General features: G+C 44.6%; 1 protein-coding gene across 2 annotated transcripts in view; it reads left to right on the forward strand.

Moving 5' to 3' along the window:
• Positions 1-40: 40 nt before the first annotated feature.
• Positions 41-17159, forward strand: part of DNAJC24 (DnaJ heat shock protein family (Hsp40) member C24) — a 43770-nt gene continuing 26651 nt past the window's right edge. The window contains exons 1-3 of one of the 2 annotated variants that reach the window (XM_081836514.1): positions 41-238; positions 4059-4199; positions 9864-9984. In XM_081836514.1, coding sequence (XP_081692640.1) covers positions 9877-9984 — 108 coding nt within the window. In that variant the 5' untranslated portion in view covers positions 41-238; positions 4059-4199; positions 9864-9876. The remainder of the gene's footprint in view (positions 239-4058; positions 4200-9863; positions 9985-17159) is intronic. The other variant, XM_081836513.1, reaches the window with a different exon arrangement.

The following is a 17159-nucleotide window of genomic DNA, read 5'->3' on the forward strand; positions in this document are numbered from 1 at the left end:
ATCCGGAACGTTCCTTACAACGAAGCGCTATGAGGTTAGTCGGCCGTTCTTCCTGCTTTATACCCAACGCGGCAAGTTCTCGCCCTCTCTCACTCCCGCCCTCGAGGATTATCTGGCGGCCTGGTGCACAGATCCACGGAGCCGGATGCGGCCACTGGTTGCTGCCCCGCTTCTAGTTGCTGCTTCGTGAGGCGTTTCGCTCGACGAGGCCCGGCATCGCTCGGGGAATGGCAGTTGGGTGAGTTTGGGCATGCACGGTCCTCTCGCTCCAGGAAGGGCTCCCCTGCCGTGTGCCGCTGAGGCCCTTGTTCCGGCAATGCCAGCCAAAGAGTCACAGATGATATTATTATTATTATTATTATTATTATTATTATTATTATTATTATTATTATTATTATTTACGAAGGAGAGACGCTTCGCCTTCTCAGATATGTGCCCTACTACTCTGCTGTGTGAAATTCCGGTTGTGTGTGTTATGGCAGGCCCGTAGGAGGCCTAAATGTTTCCGTGGGGAACACCAAAAAAAGTAGGGAAGGCAGCTTATCCCTTTCAACACATCATTGTTTTACTTGTATTCATTAAGGCTATATTATATTACTGTTACCAGCACAGGCCCTGCGGCAGCGGGGAACCAGGTTGGAGGGGAACTATTTATGAGGCTGCCAGAGCACATCCTTGGCTGCCTTCCTCTCTATTCTTCCCCTCTTCACCTTCATCCATCCTCTGGTTCCTTCCCAGCCCCATCCCTTTGCTCTTCCTCAGCCTCTCTTAGCTCCATTCACTTCTTGTTTTCTCCGGCTACTCCTTTTGATATGTTTTGTTTTTATGTTGTAAACCACCCCGTGATTTTCGAATAAAGGGTGCTATATAAATTTAAGCAGGTCTGAATAATGATGATCTATTTTCACTACTCATTTTTCTACCGTTTCCATTCTTTCCACCTGTCTCCACCATCTCACTTATTTCCCTGCTTGGCAGGGGGTTGGACTCGATGGCCCTTGTGGTCTCTTCCAACTCTATGATTCTATGATTCCCCACTTATTTCCAGCCACTGGCCCTTCCTTCCACTCTTTCTCACTGCCTACAGATAAAACTATAACAGTGCTTACTGTCTTTTCCGATCTCCTTGATAAAGATTTATTGACATGATTTTCACTTGTCTAATCTCATTACTTAACTTTGTAAGCAACTCTGGAAACTTTTTTAGATTGATCATTTTTCCATCAGTTGTATAGTATGCAGAATAAAAAGATTCATGCTCCAGAACAGTGGTGTTTGCTAAGGTTTATGAAGCACTGTGTTTTGTTCACAGGTTAAAAAAATTGTGGGTAGCATCCTGCTACCCACAATGGTAACCAGTTACATAATGAAGCTCACAAGCAGGTTTTAAGGCCAATAATGCTTTTCCGTTGTTTTTCTCCATCAGCATATTTTGGTCTGCTTCTGAACCTGCAGAAGGAAAATTATCTGTCAGCTGATTGCTACATGCAACTTCCAGGTTCAGAGGCAGTGTGCCTCTGAATAAGCTAAGTTTGTGAAGGCTAACAACAGTAATGGTTTTTGGTCTCAAACCCTGCTTTGTCTAATTACCTTTAACAGGGTGTGTAAACCAGTGGCCAACACCATATAATATGCTATGCGAAGAAGTCCTTTATAACAGTCGCCCCAAACTGAGCTAATTTCTTTTGTCTTGATTAAGCAGTGTGATCCTGTCTCTTCTCAGAAGTAAGTTCCATTAATTACAAGTGGGTATAGTTCTGCAGCCTTAATTTCCTTGTTGCTTCCCGTCACTCTTGTTGAGAGTTGCCATTTAGGTACTAGGACTATGACAGATGTGGAAATCAAATGTCTCTTCCCATCTCTATGCCACACCTGCTTGGTACCAGTCACAAAATTTCAGTTTGAAATGGGGAGAGCCAAACTATTGTGATTGTGATTCTTTGTTTTTTCCCTGTTCTATTTGTCCACAGCTAAGTTTGCTTTAAAAACTAGAGAGTTAATAGGATACCTGCTGCCTCACTGATGTGACTGAGAGGACTGTGGCTCACTTGTCAGAAAGACTTGGAACACAAAGGATATGCTCAAGTTGGAGACATTAACAACAGAAAAGGGCTTAATAAATCTCCCAGTCACTCTGAAGTCTCCTCACATTTTGCTCATCAAATGACATTGAACACACATGCCTATTAATAAATAGGCAGCTGCCCTGAGATCTGTGTCCTTTTTGGCCTCCCCTGGGCAGATTCATGTAGGGAGATATGGTCCTTCAGATAGCCTGGGCCCAAACTGTTTATGGCTTTATAGGTCATAACCAGGACATTGAATTATGTCCAGAAATGGTCTGGTAGCCAGTGGAGCTGTTGTAACAAGGAGTTTCTGTTCTCTCTGTACCTGGCTCTGGTTAGCAGTCTGGCCACAGAATCTTGGACCTGCTGAAGTTTCTGAACACTTTTCAGAAGTAGCCCTACGTAGCCCATTATTAACACCAGACACTTGTTTATCACTGAAACAGCTTCCTCAGATTTAGATGGAAAGGAGAGATAGAGTTGGGTGTCATCCACATCTTGGTGGCACTGAACCCCCAAACTCCAGACAAACTCTCCCAGTGATTTCATGTAATGGAGAGGACAGAACCCTGAGGGATATCATAGACCAGCAGCCATGGCATTGAACAGGAGTCCCCCAGTGTCACCTTTTGGGCTTGTCTCTCCAAGATGAACTGAAGCCACTGTAAAACAGTGCTGCCAAATCCTATCCCAGCAAGGTGGCCCAGAAAGATACTTTGGTCAATCGTATCAAAAGTTGCTGAGAGCTCTAGCAAAACCAACAGGAACACTCCACCTTCCCAGCTCCTGTTATTGTTCATTCACCAAGGAATCCAAAAACCTTCTGCCCTATAACTAGGCCTGAAACCAGATTGAAATGGATCTAAAGAATCTGTCTCACCAGGAACTCCTAGAGCTGAGAAGCCTTTTTGCAACTATTTACCAGAATTCCAGGAAGGCACTGGTTGGACCAGAGTGAGGGACAATACCTGGTTGATTGGCTGGTATTCTGTATTTTGAGTTGGTGGGGTGTGGGAAAGACTGTAGTAATTCTGGCAGTGGAGCCGAAAGAAACTGACTGCACACAAATGCCAAAAAAAGCCATCAGTGCTATCATGCCCCCACTCAACATTGGCTGAAGGGGATGAGAGGTATAAACCTTCACTGATAGACTATATTAGTCACAGATCAAATGACATATCCTTATCAACTGTTTGCCCTTGTATTTAATTGGCAAAGGTGTAATAGAGGTGGAAGAAATTGGGCTGAGAGGTTGCTCACCTTCAGGTGTATGTCTCCACCACCCACCAAAGCTTTGTACACAATTGCAGGAATGATTTCCCTTACCTTACCCCTGGCTCCAGGCTTGGGTTGCCATTCTGGGAAGCAGCACTATATAAGGGACAAGACTATACCCCTTCAGGTCCTAGCCCCCACAAAATTTTGGTTGCCAACAAAGGACAGCTGAAATGTATGGAGGGCTACCCGGGTTCCATTTTGATACAGGACAACACGCATGTTGTTCCCTTTCTTTTAAAATTCTATGTGTACAGTAAAAACTGGAGACAGTGCTACCAGTGCTTCTGTCCCATCACTTGATGTATTATCCCAGAGTGACACTATACAATGGAACCTCTGTTTTCGAACGTAATCCATTCCAGAAGACCATTCAACTTCTGAAACGTTCGAAAACCGGAAACGGAAAGTGGAAGCCTCAGTACAACAGGAAAACTCAAAACGAAAGCTGCATCGCACATTCAGCTTCTGAAAATCATTCAAAAACCGAAGCAGTTACTTTCGGGTTTTCTCCATTCGAAGGCAGAAACGTTCGTTGGAGACGTTCGAAAACTGAGGTTCCACTGTACTGCTATTGAATAATATCATTAGGGTTTTTTGAGGAAGGGTATTGAAGTCCAAATATATTTTCAAAGTTCTTTGAAGGACCAGTTGCTTACCAAGCATTTCTTACTCCATCCTTCAATGCACTTCATGAAAATGTGTTTTCCTTAACAGTTCAGAAAGCCCATGTCAGGTTGAGGAAATGACTTCTGCAAGGGCCATGAAGTATCTCCATTGCTGCGAGAGTCATGGATATTTATTCCCCTGTCTTCCAGTTCCTTGGATCGTTGTCTCCTTGGCCCTGGATTTTCTCTGGTATATAGTTAATGAGAAGCTGTCATTATGTCAGCACATTACAAAGGCTTTCTCTTTCTCTGCTGTTCATTAATGTAATGAGCTGTTAGCCATTGCCTGACACTGATTGCATTTTGTGCTTGTACTGAGGGGAGGCATCAGGATTTCCATTATCCTAGGCATGGTAGATTGGAAGATGGTTCTGTTTGCTTTTCAGTATTTTGTTCCTTTTTTTCTGGAAGGTGGGAAAGTTTGTTCAAGGCTGTAATTCCAAGTGGTACTAGTCAACAAGTAATGCTGCAATCTCTTGCATGCTTCCTAAGGAGTAAATACCATTGAATTCAGTAGGATTAGTACTTGGTAATATACACCACCTAGAGTTCTTTTACCAGAAAAGTGTTTAATGTCTAGGATCCAAAGAGCTACTTTAGACACTTCTATTGTTAGCCCTTTTAAAACTACTCCTCATCTTCAAAGTCCTTTCAGGTTCAAAATTAGAAGTTACTGTTCAAGAAACACAATTCGAAAGACAAGTTCAAAACTAGTAATTACTGTTCAAGAAACAAAAGTACAAAATAGTGCAAGTTCTTCAATCACAGCTAATGCACTGTGAAATAAATATTTAAAAAAGCTTTATTTGTTAGTTAATAATAATAATAATAATAAATTTTATTTATATCCCGCCCTCCCCAGCCGAAGCCGGGCTCAGGGCGGCTAACAACACTAAAACAGTACAACATTATAAAACATTATAAAAATGGATTAAAATGAATTAAAATCAAAATTGATGGCAACCATAAACTAAAGTTTTGTAAAGATTGCCAGAGGAGGGAGTCAGGCTGCGCCCTGACCAAAGGCCAGGTGGAACAGCTCTGTCTTGCAGGCCCTGCGGAAAGATGTCAAGTCCTGCAGGGCCCTTGTCTCTTGTGAGAGAGCGTTCCACCAGGTTGGAGCCGCAGCCGAAAAAGCCCTGGCTCTAGTTGAGGCCAGCCTAACCTCTCTGTGGCTTGGGACCTTCAAGATGTTTTTATTTGAAGATCGTAAGTTCCTCTGTGGGGCATACCAGGAGAGGCGGTCCCGTAGGTACGAGGGCCCTAGGCCGTATAGGGCTTTGAAGGTTAAAACCAGCACCTTAAACCTGATCCTGTACTCCACCGGGAGCCAGTGCAGCTGGTATAGCACCGGATGAATGTGATCTCTAAGCGAAGACCCCGTAAGGAGTCTCGCTGCAGCATTTTGCACCCGCTGGAGTTTCTGGGTCAGTCTCAAGGGCAGCCCCACGTAGAGCGAGTTACAATAATCCAGTCTGGAGGTGACCGTCGCGTGGATCACAGTGGCTAGGTCAGGGCGTGAGAGGTAAGGAGCCAACTGCTTAGCTTGGCGGAGATGAAAGAATGCCGCCTTTGTTATAGCTGCAATCTGCGCCTCCATGGAGAGGGAGGTATCGAAGATTACACCCAAACTCTTAACGGACGGTGCTGGCACTAATTGCACCCCCGCAAGAGATGGGAGTTGCCCCCCCAGCCCCCTGTCGTCCCGTCCCAGCCAGAGGACCTCTGTCTTCGAAGGATTTAACTTCAGCCGGCTCCCACGTAACCATCCAGCCACAGCCTCCAAGCATCTGATCAGTGTGTCTGGGGCAGAGTCCGGGTGGCCGTCCATCAACAGATAGAGTTGGGTGTCATCAGCATACTGATGGCAGCCCAGCCCAAAACTCCGGACAAGCTGGGCGAGGGGGCGCATAAAGATGTTAAAAAGCATTGGGGAGAGTATTGCACCCTGGGGCACACCACACACCAAGGAGTGGCGGGATGACAATTCCCCCCCAAGCGCCACCCTCTGTCCCCGACCGGAGAGAAACGAGCGCAGCCATTGAAGGACTGTGCCCTGGATCCCCACGTCGGCAAGGCGGTGGTCCAGGAGTTCGTGATCGACCATGTCGAAGGCTGCTGACAGGTCTAGAAGAATCAGCAGCCCCGACCCGCCTCGATCCAGCTGCCTGCGGAGATCATCTGTTAGGGCGACCAGAGCCGTCTCAGTCCCATGACCAGCGCGGAAGCCGGACTGGAATGGATCCAGAGCCGATGTTTCATCCAGAAACCTACCAAGCTGTTCAGCAACCGCTCTCTCAATCACCTTACCCAGGAATGGAAGATTCGAAACCGGGCGGTAATTGGATAGATCTAAGGGATCTAATGATGTTTTCTTTAAGAGCGGGCGCACCACTGCCTCCTTCAGTTCCCCTGGGAATGTCCCGGTGCCAAGGGACAGATTGATGATATCCCCCAGGGGGGCCCGCACCTCGTCTGGACACGCTCTAATCAGCCAGGACGGGCACGGGTCGAGAGGACATGTGGTGGGCTTTCCAGCTCGGAGGAGTCTGTCCACATCGGCTGGGGATATCCGGTCAAAGTGGTCCAATACTGGACCCGAGGACAGTCGAGGGGCCTCCAGTTCCTTTATTGTATCCAAATTGGCAGGGAGGTCATGGCGGAGCAACAAGACCTTCTCCGCAAAAAAGCTCGCAAATGCCTCACAGCTGTGTGTCAAATTGTTATTTAAATTTGGCTGTCCTTCGAGGGACGTTAAAGACCGAATTATACTAAATAATTGCGCCGGGCGAGAGCTAGCGGATGCAATGGAGGCCGAGAAGTAAGACTTCTTAGCGGCCTTCACTGCCATCTCATAGGTTTTCATAAAAACCCTATAAGATGTTCTTGAGGCTCCGTCACGGGCACCCCGCCATACTCGCTCTAGCCGTCTGAGGTCCCGCTTCATTTTCCGGAGCTCCTCGGTAAACCAGGGAGCCCGGTTTCTGCGGGGTCGCAGAGGGCGCTTAGGTGCGATCTCATTGATGGCTGCCAGGAGCTGGGTATTCCAGGCCTCAACAAGCTCAGTCAATGAGTCGCCAGGGGGAGAAAGGTCCCGCAAGGCTTGACGGAATCTATCAGGGTCCATCAGCCTTTGCGGGCGAGCCCAAATTGGCTCGCCACCCAAGCAGGGTGGGGGTGGAACGTCAATCCTGGCTTTCAGGGCATAGTGATCAGACCATGGCACCTTCATCGAAGGAAACATGATCACATCTATACCGATGCCAAAGATCAGATCCAGCGTGTGGCCTGCTTGATGTGTGGGGCCCGAAACAAACTGGGAGAGCCCTAGTGTCGCCATGGAAGACACCAGGTCCAGAGCCTGCGAGGAGGGAGTGGCATCAGCATGGATGTTGAAGTCCCCCAATACCAATAGGTTAGGGAACTCCAAGGCCCAGCCGGCCACCGCCTCCAGCAGGCCTGACAGGGTGGCTGCTGGTGCGCTGGGTGGCCGGTACACCAGCCAGACAGCCAAGCTCACCTCGGAGCCCCACACTAGGCCAACACATTCAATGCCGGGGATCGATGGCGATGGTAGAGCCCTGAAAGGACAATCTTCCCGGATTAATAACGCCACCCCTCCCCCCCGGCCCACAGTCCGCGACTGGTGGAGGACGGAGAAACCCGGGGGCGCCATCTCTCGTAAGGTAACAGTATCCCCTTCGCGCACCCAGGTCTCAGTCACACATGCCAGGTCAACCCCCTGCGAGGTGAAGAAATCTCGCAGGGTGGCGGTTTTGTTGCCTATAGACCTGGCATTGCACAACACCAGTGACGGAGGTGAGTAATCCTTGCTCACCCTACCCTCGGCCCTCGGGATGGGGCGCAGATTGGAAGGGGTACGAGCATATCCGTATCTCGATCCCCTTCGCCTATGACATCTGCCCCCACCGCCATACCTCCCTTGCCCCTCCACAGTAGGAATCCCAAGCCTCAGGCTCACCTCCATTTACAGAATATAAAAGCAAACAAACAAAAACAATTACACGAAAATAAAGCCAATCCCCACCCCACTCCACAACCACCCCACCCCAACCCAAAATAGACCAAAACAAAATAAAAATACATGGATAAAAATCACTGCTTATGGTGGTACAACAAAGCAAAACAAAACAAAAAACCCACACAGTTTAAAACATATAAAAACACTTCAAACAACCGCTGCCGCAGCACCAATGTCCCCAAAGGTGCGGCAGTGATGAGCGTAGGCCCCGCCCCAAGGCCTGATGGAGAGTGGGCCTGCAGGGGGACGCCCTCCCCACACGCACGGCGAAGCGGCAGCAGTGGTGTTCTGTGGCCTCCTTGAAGCCTTATATGCTGAGGTGGAGTCTGGGGCCCGTCCCCAGGCCCAAGGTGGAGAATGGGCTTGCAGGGGGAGCGGTCCTCCCCAAGACTCACCGGCAAAGCGGCAGCAGCAGTGTCCCGGGCCTACTTGGAGTCTTTTATGCTGAGGTGGAGTCTGGGGCCCGCCCCCAGGCCCAAGGTGGAGAATGGGCTTGCAGGGGGAAGCCCTCCCCACACGCACGGCAAAGCGGCAGCAGTGGTGTTCCGAGGCCTCCTTGAAGCCTTATATGCTGAGATGGAGTCTGGGGCCCGTCCCCAGGCCCAAGGTGGAGAATGGGCTTGCAGGGGGAGCGGTCCTCCCCAAGACTCACCGGCAAAGCGGCAGCAGCAGTGTCCCGGGCCTCCTTGGAGTCTTTTATGCTGAGGTGGAGTCTGGGGCCCGTCCCCAAGCCCAAGATGGAGAATGGGCTAGCAGGGGGAAGCCCTCCCCACACGCACGGCAAAGCGGCAGCAGTTAGTTTGTTTGTTTGTTTCAGTACTTCATTACAGTTTTTCCCCCCAAATATAAAAATCAGATGTAGTGAACTTAAATGCTGGATTTTAAAAAGTTTATTTTGTATATTACTTGTTAAGTGTTTTTTCCAGGCTCTGCAATACTTCTGCCGATTAGTTTGGGAGTATTGTCTTCAGTAATATGAGGATTATAAGTTTTTGATGCAGTTCTTCACAAGGTTCGAAATTGGCAGGGCACCAGGCACATTTTGCACCTAAAGATTCTCCATTTGCAAGCACCTCAAAAGGTCTGGATGCCCTTTTTTGCATCTGGCTGACACTCAAGGATTACTGAAATATATGTGCTTTAAAGCCTCGAAGTATATGTTAAGGGTAGACAATATGTTTAGGAGTTCAACAATAAAGTGTTGAGTGTTTTGAAAACTGAAGTATGGTACCATTATTTTTATTGTGCACACCAAATTAAACACATATTAACAATTTCTGTTAAAAATGTGATATTAACAATGTGTCATGTGAATTGTGTATTAGTTCATGCCTATCAAAATAATAAATAAAAAGTGTTGCTGACCCCCTGTAATGGTGACAAACATTCTGTTTGGGTGCCCACAACCCAGGTCCCAGAAGCCATTTAGCTCCTAGCTTTTTGTATCCCAGTTTCTAACACTGGTTCTTCATCTATTTACCCTTCTCTAGCTTAATTAATTTCAATGGAAGTGCTCACAAAGCTAGTTAGATAAAATGAGATGCCACAATTCAAATAATTGTTCTTTTGAGAAAATCTGAATCTTGATTTTCATTACATGCTTGCCCAGAGTCTTTGATAGATACATATATATCGGTGCTTATTAGAAAGAATTCTTGTACTCCTTTAAGGCAAAAGCCGCAATTTCCATTTTAGCTCCTGTATTACCAGTCCTGAGTTCAAGGCCTCAGTTTTTTGCTTGCAGTTATGCATTATAAAAATAATTTTTAGAACATGATTGCCTTCTAATTTTTGTTCTTTTCATTAAAACAGATACTAGAATGCAATGACTTTTGAAGAGTTGCCAAACAAGGACTGGTATAGCATTCTGGGTGCAGAACCATCGGACAGTTTGATAGAACTGAAGAGGAAATATCAAAAGCTTATATTATTGGTAAGTTTATTTCATGCCTCTTAAAAGACAAAATAAATAAAAATAACATTTGATTGATAAGTGTTGCATAAACAGCGTCCAATGTAGTAAGTGTTAGTTATATCATGTGTGCAAGTAGTTTATTAGATAAAACTGAAACTGGTTTCTCTTCTTCCTTAAATAACCCTGACACTTTGTAGCATTTCCCAGCATTCTGAAAATATAAAAGAATCTGGTTTCTGGGGTTTTTTATCATGTGAAATGAAAACGAGGCAAAAGAATTCTCTTCAAACTTATAAATAATTCTTTATCTTAATTAAAGAAAATGCCTGACCTTCCCTTCTGAATTGTGGCAGCATGAAATGAATCAATCAGTGTTTGTGACTTTACAATTTGCTACCATGGAAGCAATTATAATGTCACTAGCACTAGACTGGCATCACTGGATAACTGAGCATGAGACACTGCCTGAAAAAAAGGCTTTCCCCCCTGTAATAGTATATTCAGCGGCAATAATGGTATTAAAAGACAAGTATGTGAAGATGTATGTAATGGTATTAAAAGACAAGTATGTGAAGATGTATTTATTAAGTTTGGATGTATGTTCCATTTGTAGAATGCCTTTGTTTGTGAGTTTCTGTAGTTTCTGTCCTGTAGTGTTTTTAATATAGACCCAATGGTATAAACTGTAAAGGTGTATTAGATGAGACTGAGTATAGACGTGTTCTATATGTTGCTGCTACTATAGTGTTCCCATCAGTGTTCCTGATGTAAAGGGAAAGAACTATCATAGCACGTGAGGGATGAAGAGTACTGTGGTTTCTGTATCCTATCTGATCCTGTCATGTCTGCTGGTATAATTTGACAATCCCTCACTGGTTTGAGGCTGTCTTCCCATCTCAGATTGCTTATGGGTACTGGTGAGGAAGGAAATGCTGTCACGGTATAGTCTATGAACCAGACAGGGTGGGTGGTGCAATAAGTAGTTCCAAAAAAACTGTCATACCTGTGAACTAGAATGGTAATCCAATTCTATAAATGCATGCTGGACATCCCAGATACAATTCTGTGCCATATTGTAGAGGACTCTCTCCTGAAGGTGTGGGAATATGATTTGAGGTAGCCAAAAGCTTGGTCATTCAGCATAATTTTAGAATACCAGACTTCACTTCACTTCCTCTTTCGTAGTCCTCAAGAGCCCTATTAAGCATTCTCTTCACATGATGAAATTGAAAGCAGGAACATGCTAGGTAGCTCTGAGTGCTTTGCCACTGCTGCCACCACTGCCGCCCTGCATGCATTGGGAAGCTTGCCATAGTCATGGAGACTCTCCACATGATTTTATAATCAGGGCACTAAATCCTGTCTGGAGCTTCCACAAGTACAGCAGGCTTCACTCTACAGATATCTGCCCTGAAGGGTGATGAGGCAACACTGGAGGGGACAGAAGTACCGTGTTTTTCGCTCCATAAGACACACTTTTTCCTCCTAAAAGTAAGGGGAAATGTCTGTGCGTCTTATGGAGCGAATGTGTGGTCCCTGGCCCAGCATAGCTGGGGACTTTGGTTCCTGGAGCGGCGGGGGTGTGGCACGTCACCCGTGCGAGCGTCCCCCGCCCGCGTGAGGGGGTGGGGAGAGGCGAGGCGGGGGAAGAGGGCTTTAGAACACTCTTTAGATTTCCCTCTGTCAGAGGGGCTCTGCGACTTGCATGAGAGCAGCCAAGAGCCAGTGCAGACTTTCTCCCTTGTGCGCTCTGTCAAATTGGGACGGGGAGCTCCGGCCAAGCAATATATTTGCCTCTTACACCGAGGTTTAGCTGCCAGATGCCCATGTGTGTCTGAAGGCTCTGAGGGAGACGTTGCCCAGAAGCACAGTGGTACCTCGGGTTACAGACGCTTCAGGTTACAGACTCCGCTAACCCAGAAATAGTACCTCGGGTTAAGAACTTTGCTTCAGGATGAGAACAGAAATTGCATGGCTACAGCGGGAGGCCCCATTAGCTAAAGTGGTACCTCAGGTTAATTGCAGTTTCGGGTTAAGAACGGACCTCCAGAATGAATTAAGTTCTTAACCCGAGGTACCACTGTAGAAGAAACAGGTCTTTTTATCCCTTGGATGTGCAAGCAAGGCTGCCAGGCAACACTTTTGGGTTTTGTTTGCAAGGCGAGGCGGCAAATTTCACTTTTGCTCTGTTTTTGTTTTGCATTTTTATGTTGTGATCTTCGGGTGGAGGACAGTATACAAATTAACAACAACAATGCCTCTCTCTCTCTCTTTGTCCCTCTCCACCCCCCTCCCCATGCGTCCTCTCTCCCGGGGAGCAGCTGTAGTTGCAGCAGGTGTTTGCTGTGGGTTTATGCCAGGCCAGAGGGGGGGGGGGTTCTACCGCCAGAGCCAAGTAACATCTGAGCAAACATTGCCCAGGGAGATAGATGTTGTGGCTGGAGGATGAGGCTCATTAAAAAGAGTGGCGGCGGCTGTTAGTACAGCCGCCAGGAAAGCCGATGAGTTCAGTTTCGCTGCTGCTGCCTTTGGAGGCAGGCTGACTGAACTGCAGGCGCTATCCCGTTGCCAAGGCTCCAGCGGGAGAAGGTGCATCTTATGGAGCGAAAAATATGGCACTTATCACATTCTCACTCTCCACTTGCACAATTCTAATTGTGTGAGGAGGAGAATACCTGTATGGGACTAATGTTAACAACAAACTTCAATAAATCTGTTCACCATGCTCACCAGGATGAGTGTGGTGTTATCCATTAGCCAGCTATGATTTAACTTAATGTTTTATCTCATAAACACTCATACATAAACCTGCTTATTGCAAAAGATTTTTGTGGTGTTGACTGTCATCCTTTAGGGAAATGATATCTTGTAAAACACTTAAAACACTATTTTGTCCCATACTCGTGATCACTTTCCTGAGTCCTGATGAGTTTTCTGCTTTTGAAGCACCCTACTGTGGTACATCTTGTTGGGTCTGGCTGTCCATTTGTGACCTCTGAAATCAGGGTTATGTTGATTTCATTCTATAGTTGGGGCACAGTTATTGCTGGTTCTGTCTTAATTTTTTTCTTCAAGTTTCATAATCCTCTTACTTTAACAAGTGCAATTAGTGTCTTGTATGTGAATTGGTGGGTCTTATTTTAAAAACCCTCACTGATTTATTTAGTTATTTACTTACTTACATTTTCTGTAACTTCCTCTTTTAAGTGAACATTTTGTTTGGGATCTTCTAGCTTAAGAAAAATTCATTACAAATGAATATATTTGTCATACATTCTTTTAATTTATTAGCTAGTTTTGAGAACGAAGAACCAAGAGGAAGGGACACATATTTAATATTATCCTAACTCTCATTCTTTAATGTTCACCATAGATCATTGGGCCTAAGTTACTAATGTATAGTCGCTGTTGGTTTATCTATCTACCAGCCAAACCTCCAAAAAATTGTTCACACATTTGCTTCAGCAAAAAAGAAAATGTACAGGTGTTAGCATATGAACATTTTTACTGGTCACTGACTTAAGAATAGAGACACACCAGGATGAAAAGGTCTTTCTGTGTGCTAAACTACACTTCAAACCATATTTGTTGACCCTTTTGTTCTTTGAAACGTCCCTTCTACTTCCAAACAAGTGGCTTTTAAAACTTAAATTGCCATAATGGCCAGTTCTGAAATAACAAAGTTGGAGTACTTGAGTTTTCCTAAAACCAGGGTCTGTCTGACAGCAGGATTGTTGTTCAAGTTGATAGCCTGTCTGTTTGAAAGTAATAGACAGGGAGAACTTAGGGGTGTTACGGTCACATGTACATGCATCTTAGCACAGCTGGTAGATCTAAAATTAAGCCTGCCAGCTTTGGCAGTGGTTAGTGCCCATTGTGATTGGGTTAAATTGTGTGATTTATTTTCTTAAACTGATGGTATAGATTATATAATACATTCTAAAGTATTGAACAAATTTACTTGAGTGTATTCTGAAAGTGAATGATAGATGCCAATTATAGGGGATAATATTTGAAAGATTCAAAGCTTTAATATCTACCACATTTAAAATGCAGTTCATTCTTTTGATAATAACTTAGTTCAGATATGTGCCTTCTAGCAGACCTCTAACCAAAGATAGAATATAAAATTCATGAAAGAAACTGTGTATGTTTCTTCCTCTTTCCCTGTTTGCCTTCTGTGTGACTAAGGCTGCAGTCCTATTCACTTACCTATGTATAAGTCTCATTGAATTCAGCAGGGCTTGCGTATGAATAGACCTACTGTATTTTTCCATGTATAAGACAAGCTTTTTTGACCCAAAAATGAGGTTCCAAATTTAGGGTCGTCTTATACATGGGTAGTGCTGAGGGGGGACGGGCGAATGTTTTTTTGGCGCAAGCCTGAGATTGTAAGCGGCGATTGGCTGCTTGATTGTTGGGGAGGGATGCAAAAAATCGCTCACACTGGAACGCAGCACACAACCGCTCGCATTGCAGAAACCACCTGTTAGCCGCCCGATCGCTGCCAACGTCCACCAATCACTCTCCTGCTTGCTGTGACAAAGGTATTGGCTGCTGCAGCAGCAATCGGGAGGACTAATAGTGGCAAACAGCCAGCTGATAGGTGGTTTCTGAAACTCAAGTGGTTGTGTGCTGCGTTCTGGCAGGTGAGCAATTTTTGGCATTCCCCCCAAATAATCCCCCCAAAGCTCAAACCCCCCCCCCATTTTCTAAATTTTGAGGCCCCCAAAATAGGGTGCGTCTTATACATGGGGCGTCTTATAGATGGAAAAGTACGGTACCTAGGATTACACTGTTAAATATAAAGGATTAAGACTTATTAAGTTCTGCTCTGTGATGACTTTCCTCTAATTTTCACCTGTGATTCTATATGCAGTATGATTTTAAAAAAGAACAACTTTTAAGATCAAGTTAATGAGAATATTCAGGTACTGACATTGCTGAACTTCAGGCCCCTAATAAAGTCTTTCTTTCTTTCATGATGACTTGTCATTGTTCTGTTCTCTCTATGATGTATTATTATGTACACCACCAAGAAATACTGATGATTAAGTGGCATATAAATATCTTAAATAAGAGTTGCACAGGTTCCAAGAAGTTCAGGCAACATCTTTACCTGGGAAGTGAAGTTGCTTCTCACCTCTTAACATAGGATTTTAAGCCCTGCCTTCTGACAAGAGTTAACTCTTTCTGGCTACCCTCTCTTCACTCAGACATAATGAATGGAAAGTTGTTCTTGGGTCTAATTTTCCTTTTTTCATCTACTTCTTTAATAGCTTAAAATTTGCAATTTATTAACTGCAGCTCAGCCCTGATATTGATGGACCTTTTCACCTGTGCCATGGACAAAAATGTTGTCTAAGACTGCTTCTTTATATCTTTGTAAGTGAAGGACTTACATTTGCATTTGAAAAGAGACTTTCCTCAAAGGCCATTGGTATTCTGAGAGTTTGTTTACATCAAAATGTGTATGTGTATTGACTGAGGAATGTGTGTGCATTATCTGTCTAACAAAGCTAATTTTTCTGAAGTAGTAGCATAGTTAGCTTTGTGTTCAACAGAGAATTCTTTTTATTGCAAAAACACACTGCAGAGTTTCATGACTGACATTTTTTTTCCAGGGTTGCCAGCTGTCTCCACTTTTTATCATCATAACTTCATGATTTTAATTAATAGTTAATCATTGAAAAGTTTCCAATTTTCACCACCATTTTGAGGGCTTCTTCCATTTTACATTTAATGATTTTCCCCCAGTTTCATGGAATAAGAAATGTTTTATTATAAATGTGTTCAGTATGTATCATGGAGCCAAAGTGGGATCTCCACTGGATCTTTTGAGCATGCAGGAGGGACATTGTGTGCTTTTAAATGGTCAGTGATCACCCACAAAAATGTTTGCGTGCAAGCCATACATCTCCAAATATTACACTTTTCATTAATTAGGTAATGTTCTATGAAATGCATGAGTGCAGACATGCTTTGTCTTATGCAGCAGTGCTCCCCAAGACCGTGCTGGGGCTGGAGGAGAGCCTCCTACCCCAGTGGCATAGTGGAGATGCTGGACCTTCCTATCTACTGGCTGGTCTGCTTATGTGTGGTGAGTGCATTGGGCACAACAACTTTGGCCAGGTCTAGCACTGCTATATGGCCCTTGGAAAGGTGCCAAACCCTCCAGGTAGAAAAAAGTTAGCCACCTGTGACTTAGAAACTTTTAAAGTATTTGTGGGAAGGAAACTATGTTTCATTTTATATGGGGATATGTTGGGCTGTACTGAGAATAGTAGGTCAGCAGATCTCAGTAGTTCAGCTTAATAGGACAGTTGTGAATCATTTCTGTAGCATTGTTAACATTTTGTTATTGGTTTATATAACTACTTACCCTCATATTAGCCTTGTGAGATAGGATATTTTGCATTTGGACTGAGGAGAGAGAAGAAGGTTTACTGAAATTGCTACTTTGGGGGAAAGACACCCCCTCAATGTTTACACTTCCCCACCCCAAGATTATTTTAAGAGAGAGATATGCAGCAATCCCAGAATACAAAGCTATTATTTCCATTTTAGAGAAGGATACGGTAATTTATGCTAAGCTCAAGGCCACCTAGTAAGTTCAGGGTAAATGTGGACTTGAACTTTAGAGCTGGGGAACCGAAGTCCAGCAAATGATTACTAGCAAAATGTCTCTCTCTCTCTCTCTCTCTCTCTCTCTCTCTCTCTCTCTCTCATTATTCTCTTGTTTTTATCCTCAGTTCTTTCCTTTTTGACCTCGTTTTGATCATAATGTGGAATTGCTTTAATACTGCACAACATCAAATATTTTATTGTTGTTGACATGTCAGAGCATTTCGTTACTGGGAGGCATATATGTTTGCTAGTGTGTTTATAGCCACCCTTCATCATAACATATTTTAAGGCAGGATAGAATGCCAAAAACTCAATCAACTAAAATGATCACAAATAACAATAAGAGCAGATAAAAGACACAATTAAAGCCCAGAGATTTAAAATATGTTTTTAAGGCACAGTGCAGGCCTAACAAGTTCCAGATAATAAGCCATAGGAGTAGTCCCCAGCTACATACTCACTCTTTCAGGGGAAGTGCAACCCAGTCACAAACTATGTCTTCCCAATTTCCAGGTCTGAGAACCTCCAATCCATAGAACTTTCCCCACTGAAAATCAACACGCACC

This window comes from Podarcis erhardii (assembly GCF_964252035.2).
Source record: "Podarcis erhardii genome assembly, chromosome: 1".
Classification (NCBI taxonomy): Eukaryota; Metazoa; Chordata; class Lepidosauria; order Squamata; family Lacertidae; genus Podarcis; species Podarcis erhardii.